Source organism: Danio rerio, chromosome 23 (assembly GCF_049306965.1).
Source record: "Danio rerio strain Tuebingen ecotype United States chromosome 23, GRCz12tu, whole genome shotgun sequence".
Taxonomy (NCBI): Eukaryota; Metazoa; Chordata; class Actinopteri; order Cypriniformes; family Danionidae; genus Danio; species Danio rerio.
Window position 1 is genome coordinate 40023493 of NC_133198.1, and position 16447 is coordinate 40039939.

The following is a 16447-nucleotide window of genomic DNA, read 5'->3' on the forward strand; positions in this document are numbered from 1 at the left end:
GTATGTATAAAATGCCAACATAATGGAATGTCATTGTACATGCAAGTGTGCATTAAATACATTTTCTAAAAACTTGTATTATAATTAAAATTAAAAGAACTTAATTATTATATTATAAAAACTTTGATTATATTTATTGCAACATATACAGTTTTATTGATGCAAGTTTTGTGATAGTTAAATAATAACAACAACAACAACAATAATAATAATAATAATAACAATAATAATAATTATTATTATAATTATAATAACAACAATGATATCAATAATAATAATTATACTATTCATTTTCTAATCAATTACAATAATAATAAATATTATTTGTGATTATTAAAAAATATATGTGTAGTATTTTATGTTTATTATTTTAAATATTATCATTCAATATAGCAGTTTTATTAATTCCAAACTGTTTTGGGATAGTTGAATAATAAAAATAAATAATAAATCAATAATAATAATTTTAATAATAATTTTCTACTAATAAATAAAAAATATTATTTTAAAATATCTGTAATATTTCATGTTTATTATTTTACATATTATTATTAAACAAAAATTATTATTATTAACATCTTTACAATTATTATTATTATTATTGTTTTCATAACTATTATTATTTTTTATAAAATTCGATTTAGCATTTTATTATAAAAATAAATGTTATTAATAATAACTTATTATTAAATAGTATACTAATAATAATTATTATAATCATAACAACAATAATAATGATCATGATTTTTACCAATAATAATAACAACTAGTTAATTTTTATTTTATAACATTTATTATAAAGGTTATTTATTATTTATTATATTGATTATTAAACAATACATATTATTGTAGCAATTTTTACAATTATTATTATTATTATTATTGTTTACATACATGTTATTATTATTATATTATTTTTTAAAACATTTTATTCTAAATAATAACAATAATAATAATAATAACTATTATTATTTAATTGTATTGTAATAATAATAATAATAATTATTATTATTATTATTTATTAGTAATAGTATTTAGTAATTACGTCAAATAATTGTGTAATTGAAAAACTCAAATAGCAATAAAACAATTATAAAATAAATAACTATTATTATCAAGTTATAGGTAAATGTTTACGCTAAAAAGTATTAGTAGTATAAAAATTTTCTTGTTTTCTAATACTTAAATGTTTTACTAGGATTTTGTATTAAAAAAATTTAAAATTGAATATTTACATTTCAAACATTAATAAAAAACAAAAAAACAAACAAACAGCATTCTAACCAGGGGCAAGTGTCTGACCTGATCTGCTGATGTTCTCCAAGGTTTTTTCACCGTTCAGTAAAAACCGAAGTCAGCACTGGGACGACTTGAGCGTCTCCAGAGAACATGTGCTCTCTCAATAAAAGTGCATTCAGTTCACTACATCAGTCTGCTTCCTGGCAACCCAGTTTACATGGAGAAGATGGTGAGATGGCTTAAACAGCAGCACAGCTCATGCTTTAACACAGAATGGTCACAATCTGACACCCAACAGGGAAGAAGTGGAACATCCATAGGAATGCTACAATGCGTTACAGCTTTTAAAACATGATCCCCTTGCTTCTTAAACAAAATGAGCATGGCTTTACTGAAAACATTCTCATCTTTTTAACTTAAAATAAGTATAACATATATTTTACATAATCTGACATATATTAAGTAAACATTGCATTTATTATAATTTTTATATGTATTATTATTTTTATTATTATTATTATTATTAATAGTAGTAGTAGTAGTAGTAGTAGTAGTAGTAGTAGTAGTAGTAGTACTATTTTATTATCAATGATATAAAATATTAATAATGAAAATTGTAAAATATGATTATTTTTTGTATTTGTTATTAGTTATTTATAGAGTACATTTTTTGTATGACTAATTCATGCTTAATATATGCTGATTTATGTTCAATTTGTAATAATAATAATAATAATAATAATAATAATAATAATAATTCCTTACATTTATATAGCGCTTTTCTGGACACTCAAATCGCCTTACACGTTGGGGGGAATCTCCTCATCCACCACCAGTGTGCAGCATCTACCTGGATGACACAACGGCAGCCATATTGCACCGGACCGCACCACACCAGCTGATTGGTGGAGAGGAGACAGAGTGATAAAGCCAATTATCATATAGGGATGGTTAGGAGGCCAGTGGGCAAATTGGGCCAGGATGCTGAGGATTACACCCCTATTCTTTTTCAAAGGCCATCCTGGGATTTTTAACAACCACAGAGAGTCGGAACCTCGGTTTAACGTCTCATCTGAAAGACTGGGCTCACTAAGCAGTGTAGAGTCCCCATCAATATACTTGGGGCCCACATAGATCGAAGGTTGAGCGCCCCCTGCTGGCCTCACAAACAACACTTCTGGCAATAGTAATGAAAATTGTGATTATTATTATTGTTATTAATTTATTATAATTATTAGCCATTATGTTTTGAGATGCAAATTGTCAAAAATATAAATAATAATAACTGCTTTTATTATTATTATTATTGTTATTATTATTTATTATTATTTCTGTTAATGGCAATTTTCTGTGTCTGGATAATAATAACAATAATAATGAGAATATTATTTGCAATACTGTAAATAAAATACAATAAGAAATGTATGCAGATTTTTAGTAATAAAATATGTGAATAATAATGATAAAAATGTGATGCAAATGGCTGAATAATAATAAGAACAACAGTACAAATATGAAAAATGTATATATAATAATTTATGTAAGTAAAATACATTTTCAGATCAAAAATTAGAATCAAATCAGATTTCAATTGAATGTATACAATATACAAATACTACTACTGTTTAAATTTATATTAAAAAGTTTTTAAATAAAAAAAATGCTGAATAATAATAAAAACAAATTATTATTGTCATCATTATTATTGAAAATGTTAGCAATTTATAGAAAAGTTTTTAAATGAAAACTGGTGAATAATAACAAATGTAATAATAATAATTCATATTCAATTCAATTCAATTCACCTTTATTTGTATGGCGCGTTTACAATGTAGATTGTGTCAAAGCTGCTTCACATAGAAGATCATAGTAAATAGCTTATCTAAATTTTTGGTCTGACCCGAAGCCCGTCTTTTTTTCCACCAAACACCTTATACTGTTCCAGCCATTAAAATAGACCAGACATGTATCTAATAGAAAGCGGATGTTTTTTGTTTCATTTTAGCAGCATAATTTAGAGAGATGTTTGAAATTTTTTATTTTTTTTTAAATGTAAGTTTTAGTTTTTAAATCAGATCCATGTCCAAGCGGTGTGTGGTCCACAGTGAGTTTACTCAATTTAAAGTTGTGCATTGTGCATAACCAGTTGGCTCATCATTTAAAGTTCTTTCATTTATTCATTCATTTTCCTTTTGGCTTAGTGCCTTTATTAATCAGGGGTTGCCACAGCAGAATGAACCGACTACTTATCCAGCATATGTTTTACACAGAGGATGCCCTTCCAGCTGCAACCCATCTCTGGGAAACATCCATACACACACTCATTCACACTCATACACTACGGACAATTTAGACTACCCAGTTCACCCATACCACATGTCTTTGGGCTGTAGGGGAAACCATAGCACCTGGAGGAAACCCACGCGAACACAGGAAGAACATGCAAACTCCACACAGAAATGCCAACTGACCCAGCAGAGACTCTAACCAGCAACTTTCTTGCTGTAAGGCAACAGCACTACCTACTGTGCCACCACGTCGCCGTCATTTAAAGTTGTCACTATTTAAAAAGTTGACCAGAGGTTTGCCTTTCCTCTAGCTTTTCATAGTTTTAAGTTTGCCATTGGCAATTTTTCTCTTGATGTTTTCCATCGTAAGTGGCTGGAAATTTCTATGTGTAAGGCATCACTGGCACTTCCTGACTGCACACATTAGATCTCAATAAATTTTTTAGAGGTTTTTTTTTTAAAGCAGGCCTAAAGCCCAATATGCATGCTAGCTATGACATACAAATTGGCCTGAAGACAACAAGTCGGGCCCCAACAGGGATCGGGCTCAAATGCAGGGCTTTAATTATTATTACAATTTTATGCTATAATAATAACAACGTATATTATTATTGATGTTATCAAAAAGTATTAAAAAATTCTATTAAAATTGCTGAATAATAATAAATATAATAATTATAACAATAATAATAATAATAATAATAATATAATAAAATATATTATTATAATTGTAATCATTATTATTATTGATATTATTAGCAATTTATAAAATAAGTTTTAAACCAATGTATTAAATGAATTTAATGACTATTATTATTATATTATTATTATTGATAATATTAGCTATTTATAAAAACGTTAATAATAAAATAATACAATAAATTATTACTAGTGTTATAAATTCATTCATTCATTTATTTTCTTTTCGGCTTAGCCCCTTTAATAATCAGGGGTCACCACAGCGGAACCGCAAACTTATTCAGCACATGTTTTTACACAGCGGATGCCCTTCCAGCTGAAATCCATCACTGGGAAACATCCATACACTCTTATTCACACACATACACTACGGAAAATTTAGTTTATTCAATTCACCTGTACCGCATATCTTTGGACTTGTGGGGGAAACCGGAGCACTCGGAGGAAACCCACGCCAACATGGGGAGAACATGCAAACTCCACAGAGAAATGCCAACTGACCCAGCCGAGGCTCGAACCAGTGACCTTCTTGCTGTGAGTCGGCATCGTTATCCACTGCGCCACCGCTTACTAATGTTATCGTTATTATTATTAGCAATTTAGTAGCAATCAGTTGTTCATAAGGTGTGCTGATATAGTGTGTGTGTGTTGACCTGTGAATGCCGGAGCACTCGATGCAGAGCAGGACACCCAGGTTAATGCTGGCCCAGCGTGGCTCTGTCTGAGCGCAGTCACAGCACTGCTGATTCCCCGGCAGACTGAGGATCCTCTGCAGGATATTCTCTCCTCTGACGCTGCGCTCGCGCGATTCACTCGCTGAGTCTATACTGCTGATGGAGGGAGACGCCGTCCGGTCCAGGCGCTGAAAATACACAGAAAAACAAAGACTCATATCAGCTTTATATGGCAATAATAACAACACCATAGACTAGTCTGAGGCGCTTATGTGAAGCTGTTGTTTTTAACTGGTGAATTAGTGCGAAAGAAAAATAAACAATTATTTTTGTTCATTTAAAAGGTTCAGATGTCTTCAAATGGTCTTTTAATTCTGTTTACATTGATTTGAGTTAGAACAAACAAACTGCAAAACGGTTATAAAACTTAAAATTAACTGTTAGCTGGAGTTTTATGATTGGATATTATTTTTATTAATATAATATTTATAATAATAATAATAATAATAATAATAATAATAATAATAATAATAATAATAACAATAATAATAATAATAATAACAGCAATAATAATAAAAATAATAATAACAATAACAACAATATATATTATAAAAAATTATGAATTATACAAATATTCATATTTAATATTTATATTGATATTTATTCAGATATATATATTAACAAGCGTTCTTATAATTATCCAATTTTTTTGCAAAACAATTTAGCATAAATACTGCATAATTACATTGTCAATGACATCCTTTATTAATATCCTTTATACAATTGGATATTATTATTATTATGATTATTATGATGATGATGATTATTATTATTATCATGATTTATCATAAATATAATAATCAAAACAATATTATTAATAATAATAACTATAATATTTAATAATTAATAACAATAATAGACACAAATAATACCACTAATTATATATTTTTTAAATACATGAATTATGCAAATATTATTATTTATTCAGATTTATATAAAACAAGCATTATTATATATATTCTACACTGTTTATGACAAAACTATTTAGCATAAATACAAATACATGCATAATAACATTGTCAACAACAATAATGTAATACAGTGATGTGATGCTGACAATGTAATGAGGATCCTTATGCAGGTCTTTATTGATAGGATGGTCGAACAAGCAGTGGTCAAAACAGGAACAAACTGATGTACATGGGCAATCCAGAGTCGTAGTCGTAGCAAGCAAGTAGTCAAAAGGCAGGCGGAATACAGGGTTAATCAAACACAACAAGGCAAGGTCAAACACGGAAATCAGGACAAGGGAAACCGCGTCGTAATGCTCACTATATAGCTAACAAGACTCAGCAACATAGTGTGTGTTTGTGCTGCTTATGTAGTGCATTAATCAGCCCAGAAGCAGCATCAGCTGTGGGAGTCTAAACAGTGGAGACTTGTAGCAGGTGTGTGTGTGTGTGTCTGTGTGTGTGTGTGTGTGTGTGTGTGTGTGTGTGTGTGTGTGTGTGTGTGTGTGTGTGTTGCATGATTGAATATGTAGTCCATGAAATGGAGGATCTGTAGTTCGAGTGAATGTTTGCCAGCGATCTCTAGATGTTAGATCGCTGGTGATGGTGACAATTGTTTATATTAAATTCTGTACACAATTTTATCTTATTATTTTTATTATTGTATGATTTATATTATTATTAATTTGTTATTATTACTTTAGGACTTATCATTATTATAATTTACAAATAAGCATAATAATAATATCAATAATTAATTATTAATAACAATAACAGTCATAAATAATACAATTAATTATAATTGCTATTTAAAAATATATCAATTACACAAATACTCAAATTTTATCATTATATCAATATTGATTTAGATTTATACTAAACAAGCGTTCTTGTAATTCTATATTTATTTATGGCAAAACTATTTAGGAAAAACTGCATAATAACATTGTCAATGACGGTAATGTTTACATTATACCCCTTATACAAGAATTGTTAACAAAAGCAACAAAAATTAATAAAAATAATGAATATTATTATCATAATTAAAAAAAAAATTTTGGTCAAATTAAGAATTTTTTTTTTTATATTAAAATAGTATTTTTTTGCTGTTTTATTGCACAGCATTTTCCTTGAATATTCACTACAGAAGAAGTATATAAACATTAATTTCCCTCAGATACTGCTAGTAAATTTCACAATTTACTACAAAGAAACATCTTGTACTTGCTAATCACCAACATTTTAAAGAGCAAATCCTGGAATAGGGTTTTCTTTTACAACAATATAACGTAATATTATTACTAATTAACTTATTCGATGATTTTTTTACAATGTTCTTGATTAACCAAACATCTACTACTTCTTCTTTAAATAGATTTGTATCATGCAAATTCTACAAACCTCAATATAATAGTTGTCTGGACTCTCTCTGTATGCTGAGGCAATACTGGCTTGAACAGCTTGAATCCAGGCCTGCCGGAGCTTCTCAGACTCTGCCTGCAGCATACAGCTCCTACAATACACATCCACACAATGAATACTAGACGAGCAGCTCAAAAACACTCATTAAAAGTCTTCTTGTGGAAATCTAAAACCTAAAACGCCAGCTTTTCCTGGACAGGACTCACTTGGTGGGCGACACGACTTCAAAACAGAATCTCCTCTCGATGTCTTCACATGGTTTGACGGAACACAGTCTTAAATCCTCCACAACGACAGTCAGAGAGTCCTAAGAATGATGAAGACACATTAATAATGCTGAAACTACAACGAAAACAATCTAAAGCAGTGGTCTCAAACTCAATTCCTGGAGGGCTGCAGCTCTGCTTAGTTTATCTCCAACCACCTCCAACTCACAGCTGCTTAACAGTTTCTAGTTTAGAACACCTTGATTAGTTGGATCTGCTGTGTTTGATTAGGATTGGAGGAAAACTGTACAGAGCTGTGGCCCTCCGGGAATCCAGTTTGAGACCTATGCTCTAAATCAGTGGTCACCAAACTTGTTCCTGGAGGGCCGGTGTCCTGCAGATTTTAGCTCCGACCCTAATCAAACACACCTGAACAAGCTAATCAAGGTCTTACTAGGTGTACTTGAAACATCCAGGCAGGTGTGTTGAGGCAAGTTGGAGCTAAACCCTGCAGGGACACCGGCCCTCCAGGATCAGGATTGGTGACCCCTGCTCTAAATAAACCCCTTTCGCTTTTATTCAGGCTCATCGGAAATATGTGCTTTAGCCTACATTTTTGTGAAAGTGCAAAACATAAAAAAAAAAACGCACTTAAACATAAGTTTGACTGACGTTTCTATATAAATGAACACTAGGGGTCAGTATGAAGACACCCATTTTTGTTCCTTTTCACACTAATAATACTTACAGGGACATATTTTTGAGGAATAAAACATTACTTTCAGGCAAGAAACCCAATAAATGGCACAAAATTATTTAACCGAGTCTGAGATTTGTAATCAAATATGTTCGCCGCAACAATCTCCTTAGAATTATAATAATAATAATTTATTTTGCATAGCTCCTTTAAAGCTTAATTCTCAAAGCGCTTTACACTTTCAAAATACAATGGGAGCAGAAAAAAATGATTTTGCGTATGATTACAGAAAATTATGCAAAGGATTAAAATTATCTATACATACATATAAAAATAAAACAAGTCAGATTTATATATATCATATAAATATAAAACCGATCAAAAAAAGATTCTTACATCTCACAAATAGGCAAGTCTAAAAAAGTGCCAACTTTTTTTTGTGGTCAATTTGCTTGGTTGCTTATTTTGTGCGATGTTGTACTTGTGATCCAGAGCGTTTGGGTTTGAGTCCGGTAAAGCACGGTTGCACAAAAGAGGAAAAAGCTATGTAAAATCAAGGTAAATCTATATGGTTGTGCGCTTTTCTCTTATGTTTGCTTTTGAAAACACTATTTTTTGAGTTTAGGTCAGTGGCTTAATTGGTGATTCGTATAACAAGCTTTGCATTCTTGTGGACGTGAGCAAGAAGATTGTGTATCCGAAACATACAACAAAGCGTGACATATTTCAGATTCACAAAAAATGTAGACAGCGCCCTCTTGTGGAATTTTTTACCAGAATCGTGCAACGAAATGTATACGAAGCAACACATTTTTCATTTTGCAAAAATTGTATACTAAGGCAAATATTTTCAAATTTTTTTTATTACAAGTTTTCTCTGTAACACTTTGTTTTTTTTACATAGTTTTTAACTTCCATGATTCCAAACTACGACTTGATCATCAAACTATGACTTTATTTGTTGTGAACATGCGCCCCCTAGTAGAGAAAATGACATACTGTGCCTTTTAAAAGCATATTTTCTTTAGATTAAAGCAATTAATTAACAAAAACGCTGCATTTTTTATTTAGACACCTGTCGATTTTCAGAGAGTGGTCTTTTTTTGCATTTTATAAACTTTTTTTCCACATTTTTTCACACTCTCGAGTTTCTTTTTTCACACTTAAGCAATTTGTGATTTTTTTTATTATTATTTTTTATTTGTGAATTGTTTTATTTATTTAAAAGTGGCAAAGAAACCAAACCGAAATTCATGTGAATTAAAAATGCATGACAAAACAAGGTTTTCCCACCCTGCAGTGTCTTGCATCAAGCAGTCTGAGTAAGCACTGAATGCAGATGAAGAGCGTCTGCATTGATTAGTCAGGGAATGAGTTTGTTATCTTCAGAAAGACCGAGTGCTTTGGCTGAACCAGGATTACAGTAGCAGACACTTTCAGTGAACTAAAGACTCACCATCATTGATTCAGCATCAGGAATTGTGCTGATCCATCTGTTAACATGACTCTGTTTACAGTACATTATCTAATGGAGCTACTGTTTAAAATCAAAGCAGATTACTAAACCAGTCCATACCACTCTGACTTCTGAGTCCGGTTGCTGAATGCTGCTTTGAACTCACCTTTAGTTTCTTCTGATAAACTAACTGGCTGTTTTGAATGGAGAACCACCGCCTGGAAAAAAAAGGGATATACAGGGATATAAGACAAAGAATTGGTAACTAATTGCTCTTTTTTAATATAAATTCCTGAATCTAAATAAGCTGACTTTATAAGTGCTAAATGATGCTATTTATTATAGAGTGACCAGGTAAAACTATAAGACTAAAACTATTAAATAAATAAATAAAAATAATAAAAACAAATAAATAAAATAAACATGAAATAAAATACATTAAAAAACAAACATTTTATTAATTATTTTATTTTATAAAGAAACTAAAATACATATAATTTTTATTTAGTGCAAGTTGACATACTATAGCATGTAATACTAAAATCATGTAAGTGTCCGAACCTACATAAAATGATAAATAGCAAAATATTTAACCAAAAAGAAAATTACTGAATAAAAATTTTAATTAAAAAACATAATATTACAAACAAATTCAAACTATTAATAAAAAATCACAACAGTTTCAACATTGGTAAAATAACCTAATAATTATATTATTATTACTATTATATTATAATTATAATTATAATATTATGGTTATTTAAAATAATATTATGTGTTCAAAAAAACAAACAACAAAATCATAAGTTAAAGGCACTCAAAAAGTAGTAAAAAATGTATCTTTTAAAATATTTTACTTACATTTCGGGTGCATTGGGCTTATGATTTTGGTGTTTATCTTTTTGAATCTCTTATCCAAAGAGCACAGACACATTATTTAGCACACTTTTGTTTGATATTGGAATTAAATATTATAGTACAATTGTTCCAGAAACTTTCCAAAACCTCTAAAACCCAACCATGATGTAACTAATATGTCTGATTAAAAGCCACATCGTCTAACAAATCCTGTTAATGACATTTACACTTTAAAAATTTAAGAAAATAAATAAATAAACAATAAATAGCTATAACAAATCATTTAAAAAAAAAGTAAATAAAACAAACTAAACACATAACACATTAAATTATATTAATCTTCACCCAATGTTGAATATCCACTTTGTCATTAGCCAGATTTAACCCACCTATTCCACGTTTTGAAGGCGTTACTGGCCCTTTTAAACAGGTAACCCTCCATCACCAGCCCGTTCGGCGCATCCACATTGTACTCCAACTTTGGATCATCATACGCAAAGTCCTGAATAACAAAACAAGACAAAAACATCACATGAAAACCATTTAATTACTTTAAAAATACCAAAAAATAAAATAAAGTCAATGCAACAAACCACATTAAATTCTCTCGATGCAACTGCTCATTCTTCATAATTAAACTGTAGGTTGTAGCACAAAATCAATGCAAAATATAACCAACTGGTTGTCCCAACACAAAATAATTAAGTGAAATTTATAATTATAATAATAAAAAAATAATAATATTTTTTTTTCTGATGCGCTTTTCTTAAACTTAAAGCGCTACAAGATATACAACAACAAATAAAAACGCTGAGAATTAAAAGCTTGCATAAAATCTCAGTCACAAGCCAAAAGTCCCAGCACAATAATCATTAAAACAATAAAACAATAAATAAGCCAAATATTAAAACAAAAATGCAGAAAGTTAGAAACATGCAGAAAATGCCAGTAACAAGCCAAAAGTTACACCAAAATAATAAAAAAAACAATTAAAAAAAACAAAAACAAAAAAAGCTAAATATTACAACAAAAAGTGCTGAAAATTATAAGCTAGCAGAAATGCCAAAAATCAGACCGCAACAATCAATAAAACAATAAAAAAACAATAAATAAGCAAAATATTACAACAAAAGAAATGCAGAAAATTATAAGCTTGCATAAATTCCAAGTAACATGCCAAAAAGTCACACCGCAAAAATCAATAAAACAATAAAAAAACAACAATAAATTAGCAAAATATTACAAACAAAATGCAGAAAATTATAAGTGTGCACAAAATTCCAGTCACAAGCCAAAAGTCACACTAAAATAATCAATAAAACAATAAAAAACAACAAAAATGAGCAAAATATTCCAACAAAAAATGCAGAAAATTATAAGTGTGAAAAAATTCCAGTAACAAACCAAGTCACACCGGAAAAATTAATAAAACTATAAATAAGCAAAATATTACAGCAAAATAAAAAAATGCAGAAAATTATAAATGTAAATAAAATCTCAGTAACAAGCCAAAAGTCACACCGAAATCATCAATAAAAAAAAAATCAATAAATAGGCAAAATATCACAAATTGCATAAAGTAACAGTGATGAAAAAAGTGAAAAGTGACACTTAACAAATTGAAGTAGACTGAACTTAAAACAGTTAAGCTGTCTTAAAAAACAAATCTCAAGAATTGTGTAAACAGAAGGTTGCTGCAAAATATGACTCATCTAGCGCTCTCAGATGGCCCGGCAGATCGTTTTGACGATGACGTACGTGTTTGCGTAGGAATCAGAGTCTGTCCAGCTGATGATTACATTCACACTCACCAATAATGGCACACAAACTGCTCTCAGAGGAACCGCCTCCTCAGCTCAGGTCATTTCCATTGATTATCCCTGAGTGCAGAATCAGCCAGGCTAACTTAACCATCACATGTGTTTAATTCTATACTATTACAGGCTGGAGAAAACATCAAAAGCACCAGGCGGAAATGAGTCCACAGGCTTTAATAGAGGTAATGGATCATGTAATTAAATAAGTTTTTTTCTCTTAAAACGAGCAAAATAATCTGCCAATACACTCTCAGAAAAAATGAGGAGGAGGGAAAGGGGCGTCATCACAGCTTGCGTTTATGGTTTATATATGGTGTCCTCCAGCATTCAGAGGAATTTGTGGGTATGAGAGTGATCTCAGGTCTGGTTAGAGCAAATTGCGGTGATGGACCACTTTCCTCCATGTTTCCACTGATGTTGCTGTTTACCGCATCGGCGTCTCCACACACGCTCTTCCTTCTACGTCATTAAACCGTGGAGAAGTATCACATTGTTGCAAGTTTAATGATGTACAAAACGGAAAGCCTCACTAAATCCGATCTGCCTGTTTACACGATAGTCGCATTGTCACATATCCGATTTAGATCTGATTTATTTCCACATCTGAAGGAGGCCTGAAAGCGATCTCTGATTATACGACTGTATACATTTGTTTTTTCTGTGTCACATATGAGCAAAAAATCCGAATTGGGTCACATTTAACTGGCAGTGTAAACAGGGCCTATGAAATTCGAAAGCAGTTTCTGAGTGAAAATAGTTTCACAGTTTGAATAGAAAATAGTTGATTAACAGCCGACTAATAACTAAATCATTTCACAATCCAAACCAACTCAAAGTTCGCTCTCAGTCTGATGGATTGTCCGGACTTTCAGAGAGTGCTGGCCTCTGTTGACCCTCCAGATAAAACTCTTCAACACTCACTCTTACACACACAATGAGCTCTTTCAACACAAACAGTGTGCTCTTGCATCTTAAACAAGATTGCAGAAGATCATTTGATGTTCCCTGATTAAATACACGGGACAATCCTGGCAAAAACATTGCATTTTCTGTTTTAGATGCCTGCCAGTTTTGAGATTGTGGTCTTTTTGGCTCTTCGTAAACTATTTTTTTAACTTTCAAGTGTTACTTTTGTCGCACTTTAGCCATTTTTAATTACAGGTTTTAATTATTATTAATATAGGTCTTAAAGAGGGCCTAATATGCCCTTTTACAAGATGTAAAACAAATCTGATGTCCCTAAAGTGTGTATGTGAAGTTTTAGCTCAAAACAGCACACAGATATTATTTTATGACTTGTAAGTTGAAAAAACTTTAAATTCAAATGAGATTGTGCTCTTTTCCAAAAGGGGCGGAGCAGGCCCGGATTGGCTAATCGGGAGGACTGGGAGAATTCCCGGTGGGCCGGTCCGTTTTTTGGCCGCGAGGGCCGGTGTCCCTAGCTGCTTGCACTCTCAGCAGTCGCACTTTTTTCATCTATTTATTTATTTGACCATAGTCTCACTCTTTTATTCATTATTTTGCCGCAGCTCCGTGCTTTTTATTTATTTTCTCGCAGCCCCGTGAGCAAAATGCAGCCTGCAGGTTAATGATGACGTAACTATTATTCGACCCCAAACAGCGGCACCTTAGTGAATATAAGAATTCGAATAATTAATATTAATGAATAATACACCTGCTCAATGAAAATCAGATGATTCACTACATTAATAAATCTGACATAAATTGATCAGAAATCTAGAAAGGGGAGAAAAAGATTAAGTAGTCAATGGACATGTTTTTAACAGTAGCGCCATTGTGGTCCAGTGGTCAGCACGTTGCGTTGCCACACTGCAAGACCCGAGTTCGATCCTTACCTATCTAATTGAATTTATTTTTTTACATTTTTTTATCATTTTTATTGTTAAGACACATAATACTGTTTGGGTTGTTGAACATTTCAACTTATAAAGCAGCTGTTTTCTTGAAAAATACGTGATCGTGTCATTAGAAACTGAATTCGAAATGACGTTATTTTAATATAGTCAATCGTGAACTGAGGTGGGCCGGTCTAAGGCTTGAAACTCCAGGGCTGAAAAGGAGTCCCACTCTGGCCCTGGGGCGGAGCTACAAACAACTATGTGTCAGTATAGCGCCAGAGTCACAACAGGAAAATATCAAAAATATCTATGTGAAAAACTGAAAATGACAAAGAAGAATAATGATGGACCGCTGCTTCTCACTTAGGGCTGTCTATGCTTATGAGAGAGAGAGCATTACTAATGTGTGGGGATTTCTCCCTCTGATGACACGTACAAAGAGAGAATTTGAATCAAAATGTTTCTACAGACTTAATAGAATAGAACTTATTATATTTGCACACTGTTGCCATATAATTGTGTTTAAACCCCTCATAAAAAATGATTTCTGATTAAGGCATCTTTACACAGCAAATGCACCACAGAAACCAAAACTAAAGCGGCATAAAACCAGAAAAATGTGCATTTACACAGACTGTTTAATGCTTTTCTGAAGCTGTCACAACTATTAGCTGAAGTACCCACCAGACTCACTAGAGGGCACTCTAGTGAATTATCAACTCGGACTACACTTCCCATCATGTTTTGCGCCTCACAGCTGATACTAATCTGGACACTGACACACATTCAACTGCTGGTCATTGACACTGACTACACACTATATGAACACCACTCACATACACACAATTGCTCAGTCTTGTGTAACTGTTACGGTGTGCATTTTCAAGCATTTACCAGTTTTGGTCTTTGTTTTCCTGTGTTTTGATCTTGGATAGGTTTTGGAAGTGTGTTCTGCCTGTTTTATTGGATTTAGTTTTTTTGGTTACCCCTGTTGTTGCTGTCTGCTAGGGATGGGTAAATGAATTCCCTCGAAGCACTGGTGCTTTCAGCTTACTTAGGGAAAAGATTTAAAGCTTCGAGAGCGTCCAGAACAACGCCATCTAGTGCTTATTTAAAATAAATCAGCCAGAAGGCGGTGTCAAATAAAGCAAGCAGAAGACACTCCATAGTTTTAATGTTACGTGTACAAAGAAAACTCTTACACGCTTGTTTTTATTAAATTAGTGTATTAAGTTAATTATTGTATCAATTAACCCTTTCACGCGTGAATTTTAAATATTCCATCTCACCCTCCTGTGTGAGTTTTTTGTTTGTGACCGTTACTTAGAATCCATTGCGTTCTAAAGTTCCCATTGCGACGCGTCAAGTTTATCACATTACCCACCAGCTCATTGATCGATGTATATATCGTATTTTTTCCCTTTTCTGCAAATATTGACAAATACTCTAATTATATTGTGAAACTTCTGATCCTCCGATTCTCAAATATGTGATAGAACATATATTTTGTATTTTAAACAGTTTAGTAATGATCATATTACTTGTTATTTGATGGGTAATGAGTGCTGTTGTTGTTGCTAGAAGGTATACAGCTGCGATCGGAAGTTATAATGCGAGAAGTATTTATATTATTCAATAAATTACGCATTAATTGTATTTTATTAGCATCTTCCCTACTTTAACCCTAAACCCATCCCTCACAGTAATGTAAAAATATTATGTGTTGTACAGTGTCATAAAAATTATGTTATAATAATGTGAGTATCCTCAGCTGTATCCCATCTAGATTTCACCCTCTTCTGTACTGCAGTGAAGTTTAGATGGGATACAGCTGACAATACTCACGTCAATATAGCATCATTTTTGCGACACTGTACATCAAATGTTTACATTACTGTGAGGATTGGTTTAGGGTAGGGGTAGACTCTAATAAAATACAGTTGATGCGTAGTTTAATTAATAATATAAATACTTCTTGTTAACTTTAAGCAGCTGTATCCCTTCTAACAACAACCGCAGGAAAGATCTGAGCTGCTGAATTTACGTTCTGTTTATTCATAATTTTCTTCCGAAATACATGAAGGTAAGCAACTGTTTGTCTGTGAGAGGAATAGTGAAAATATTTGAATAACAAAAACAGTGTGTATCTTATATGAACAAAGCACATCGTCCAGTTATATCGAAAAATAATTATTATTGCCGTCTCCATAGATGTCCGTGTG

General features: G+C 31.7%; 1 protein-coding gene across 5 annotated transcripts in view; it reads right to left on the reverse strand.

Moving 5' to 3' along the window:
- acap3a (ArfGAP with coiled-coil, ankyrin repeat and PH domains 3a) overlaps positions 1 to 16447 on the reverse strand; it is a 162377-nt gene that overhangs the window by 27814 nt on the left and 118116 nt on the right. For all 5 annotated transcript variants that reach the window (XM_073939299.1, XM_073939298.1, XM_073939303.1 and 2 more), the window contains 5 exons: positions 10939 to 11051; positions 9858 to 9909; positions 7539 to 7639; positions 7312 to 7423; positions 4880 to 5088 (listed from right to left, as the gene is read on the reverse strand). In XM_073939299.1, the coding sequence (XP_073795400.1) occupies positions 4880 to 5088; positions 7312 to 7423; positions 7539 to 7639; positions 9858 to 9909; positions 10939 to 11051 (587 nt within the window). The remainder of the gene's footprint in view (positions 1 to 4879; positions 5089 to 7311; positions 7424 to 7538; positions 7640 to 9857; positions 9910 to 10938; positions 11052 to 16447) is intronic.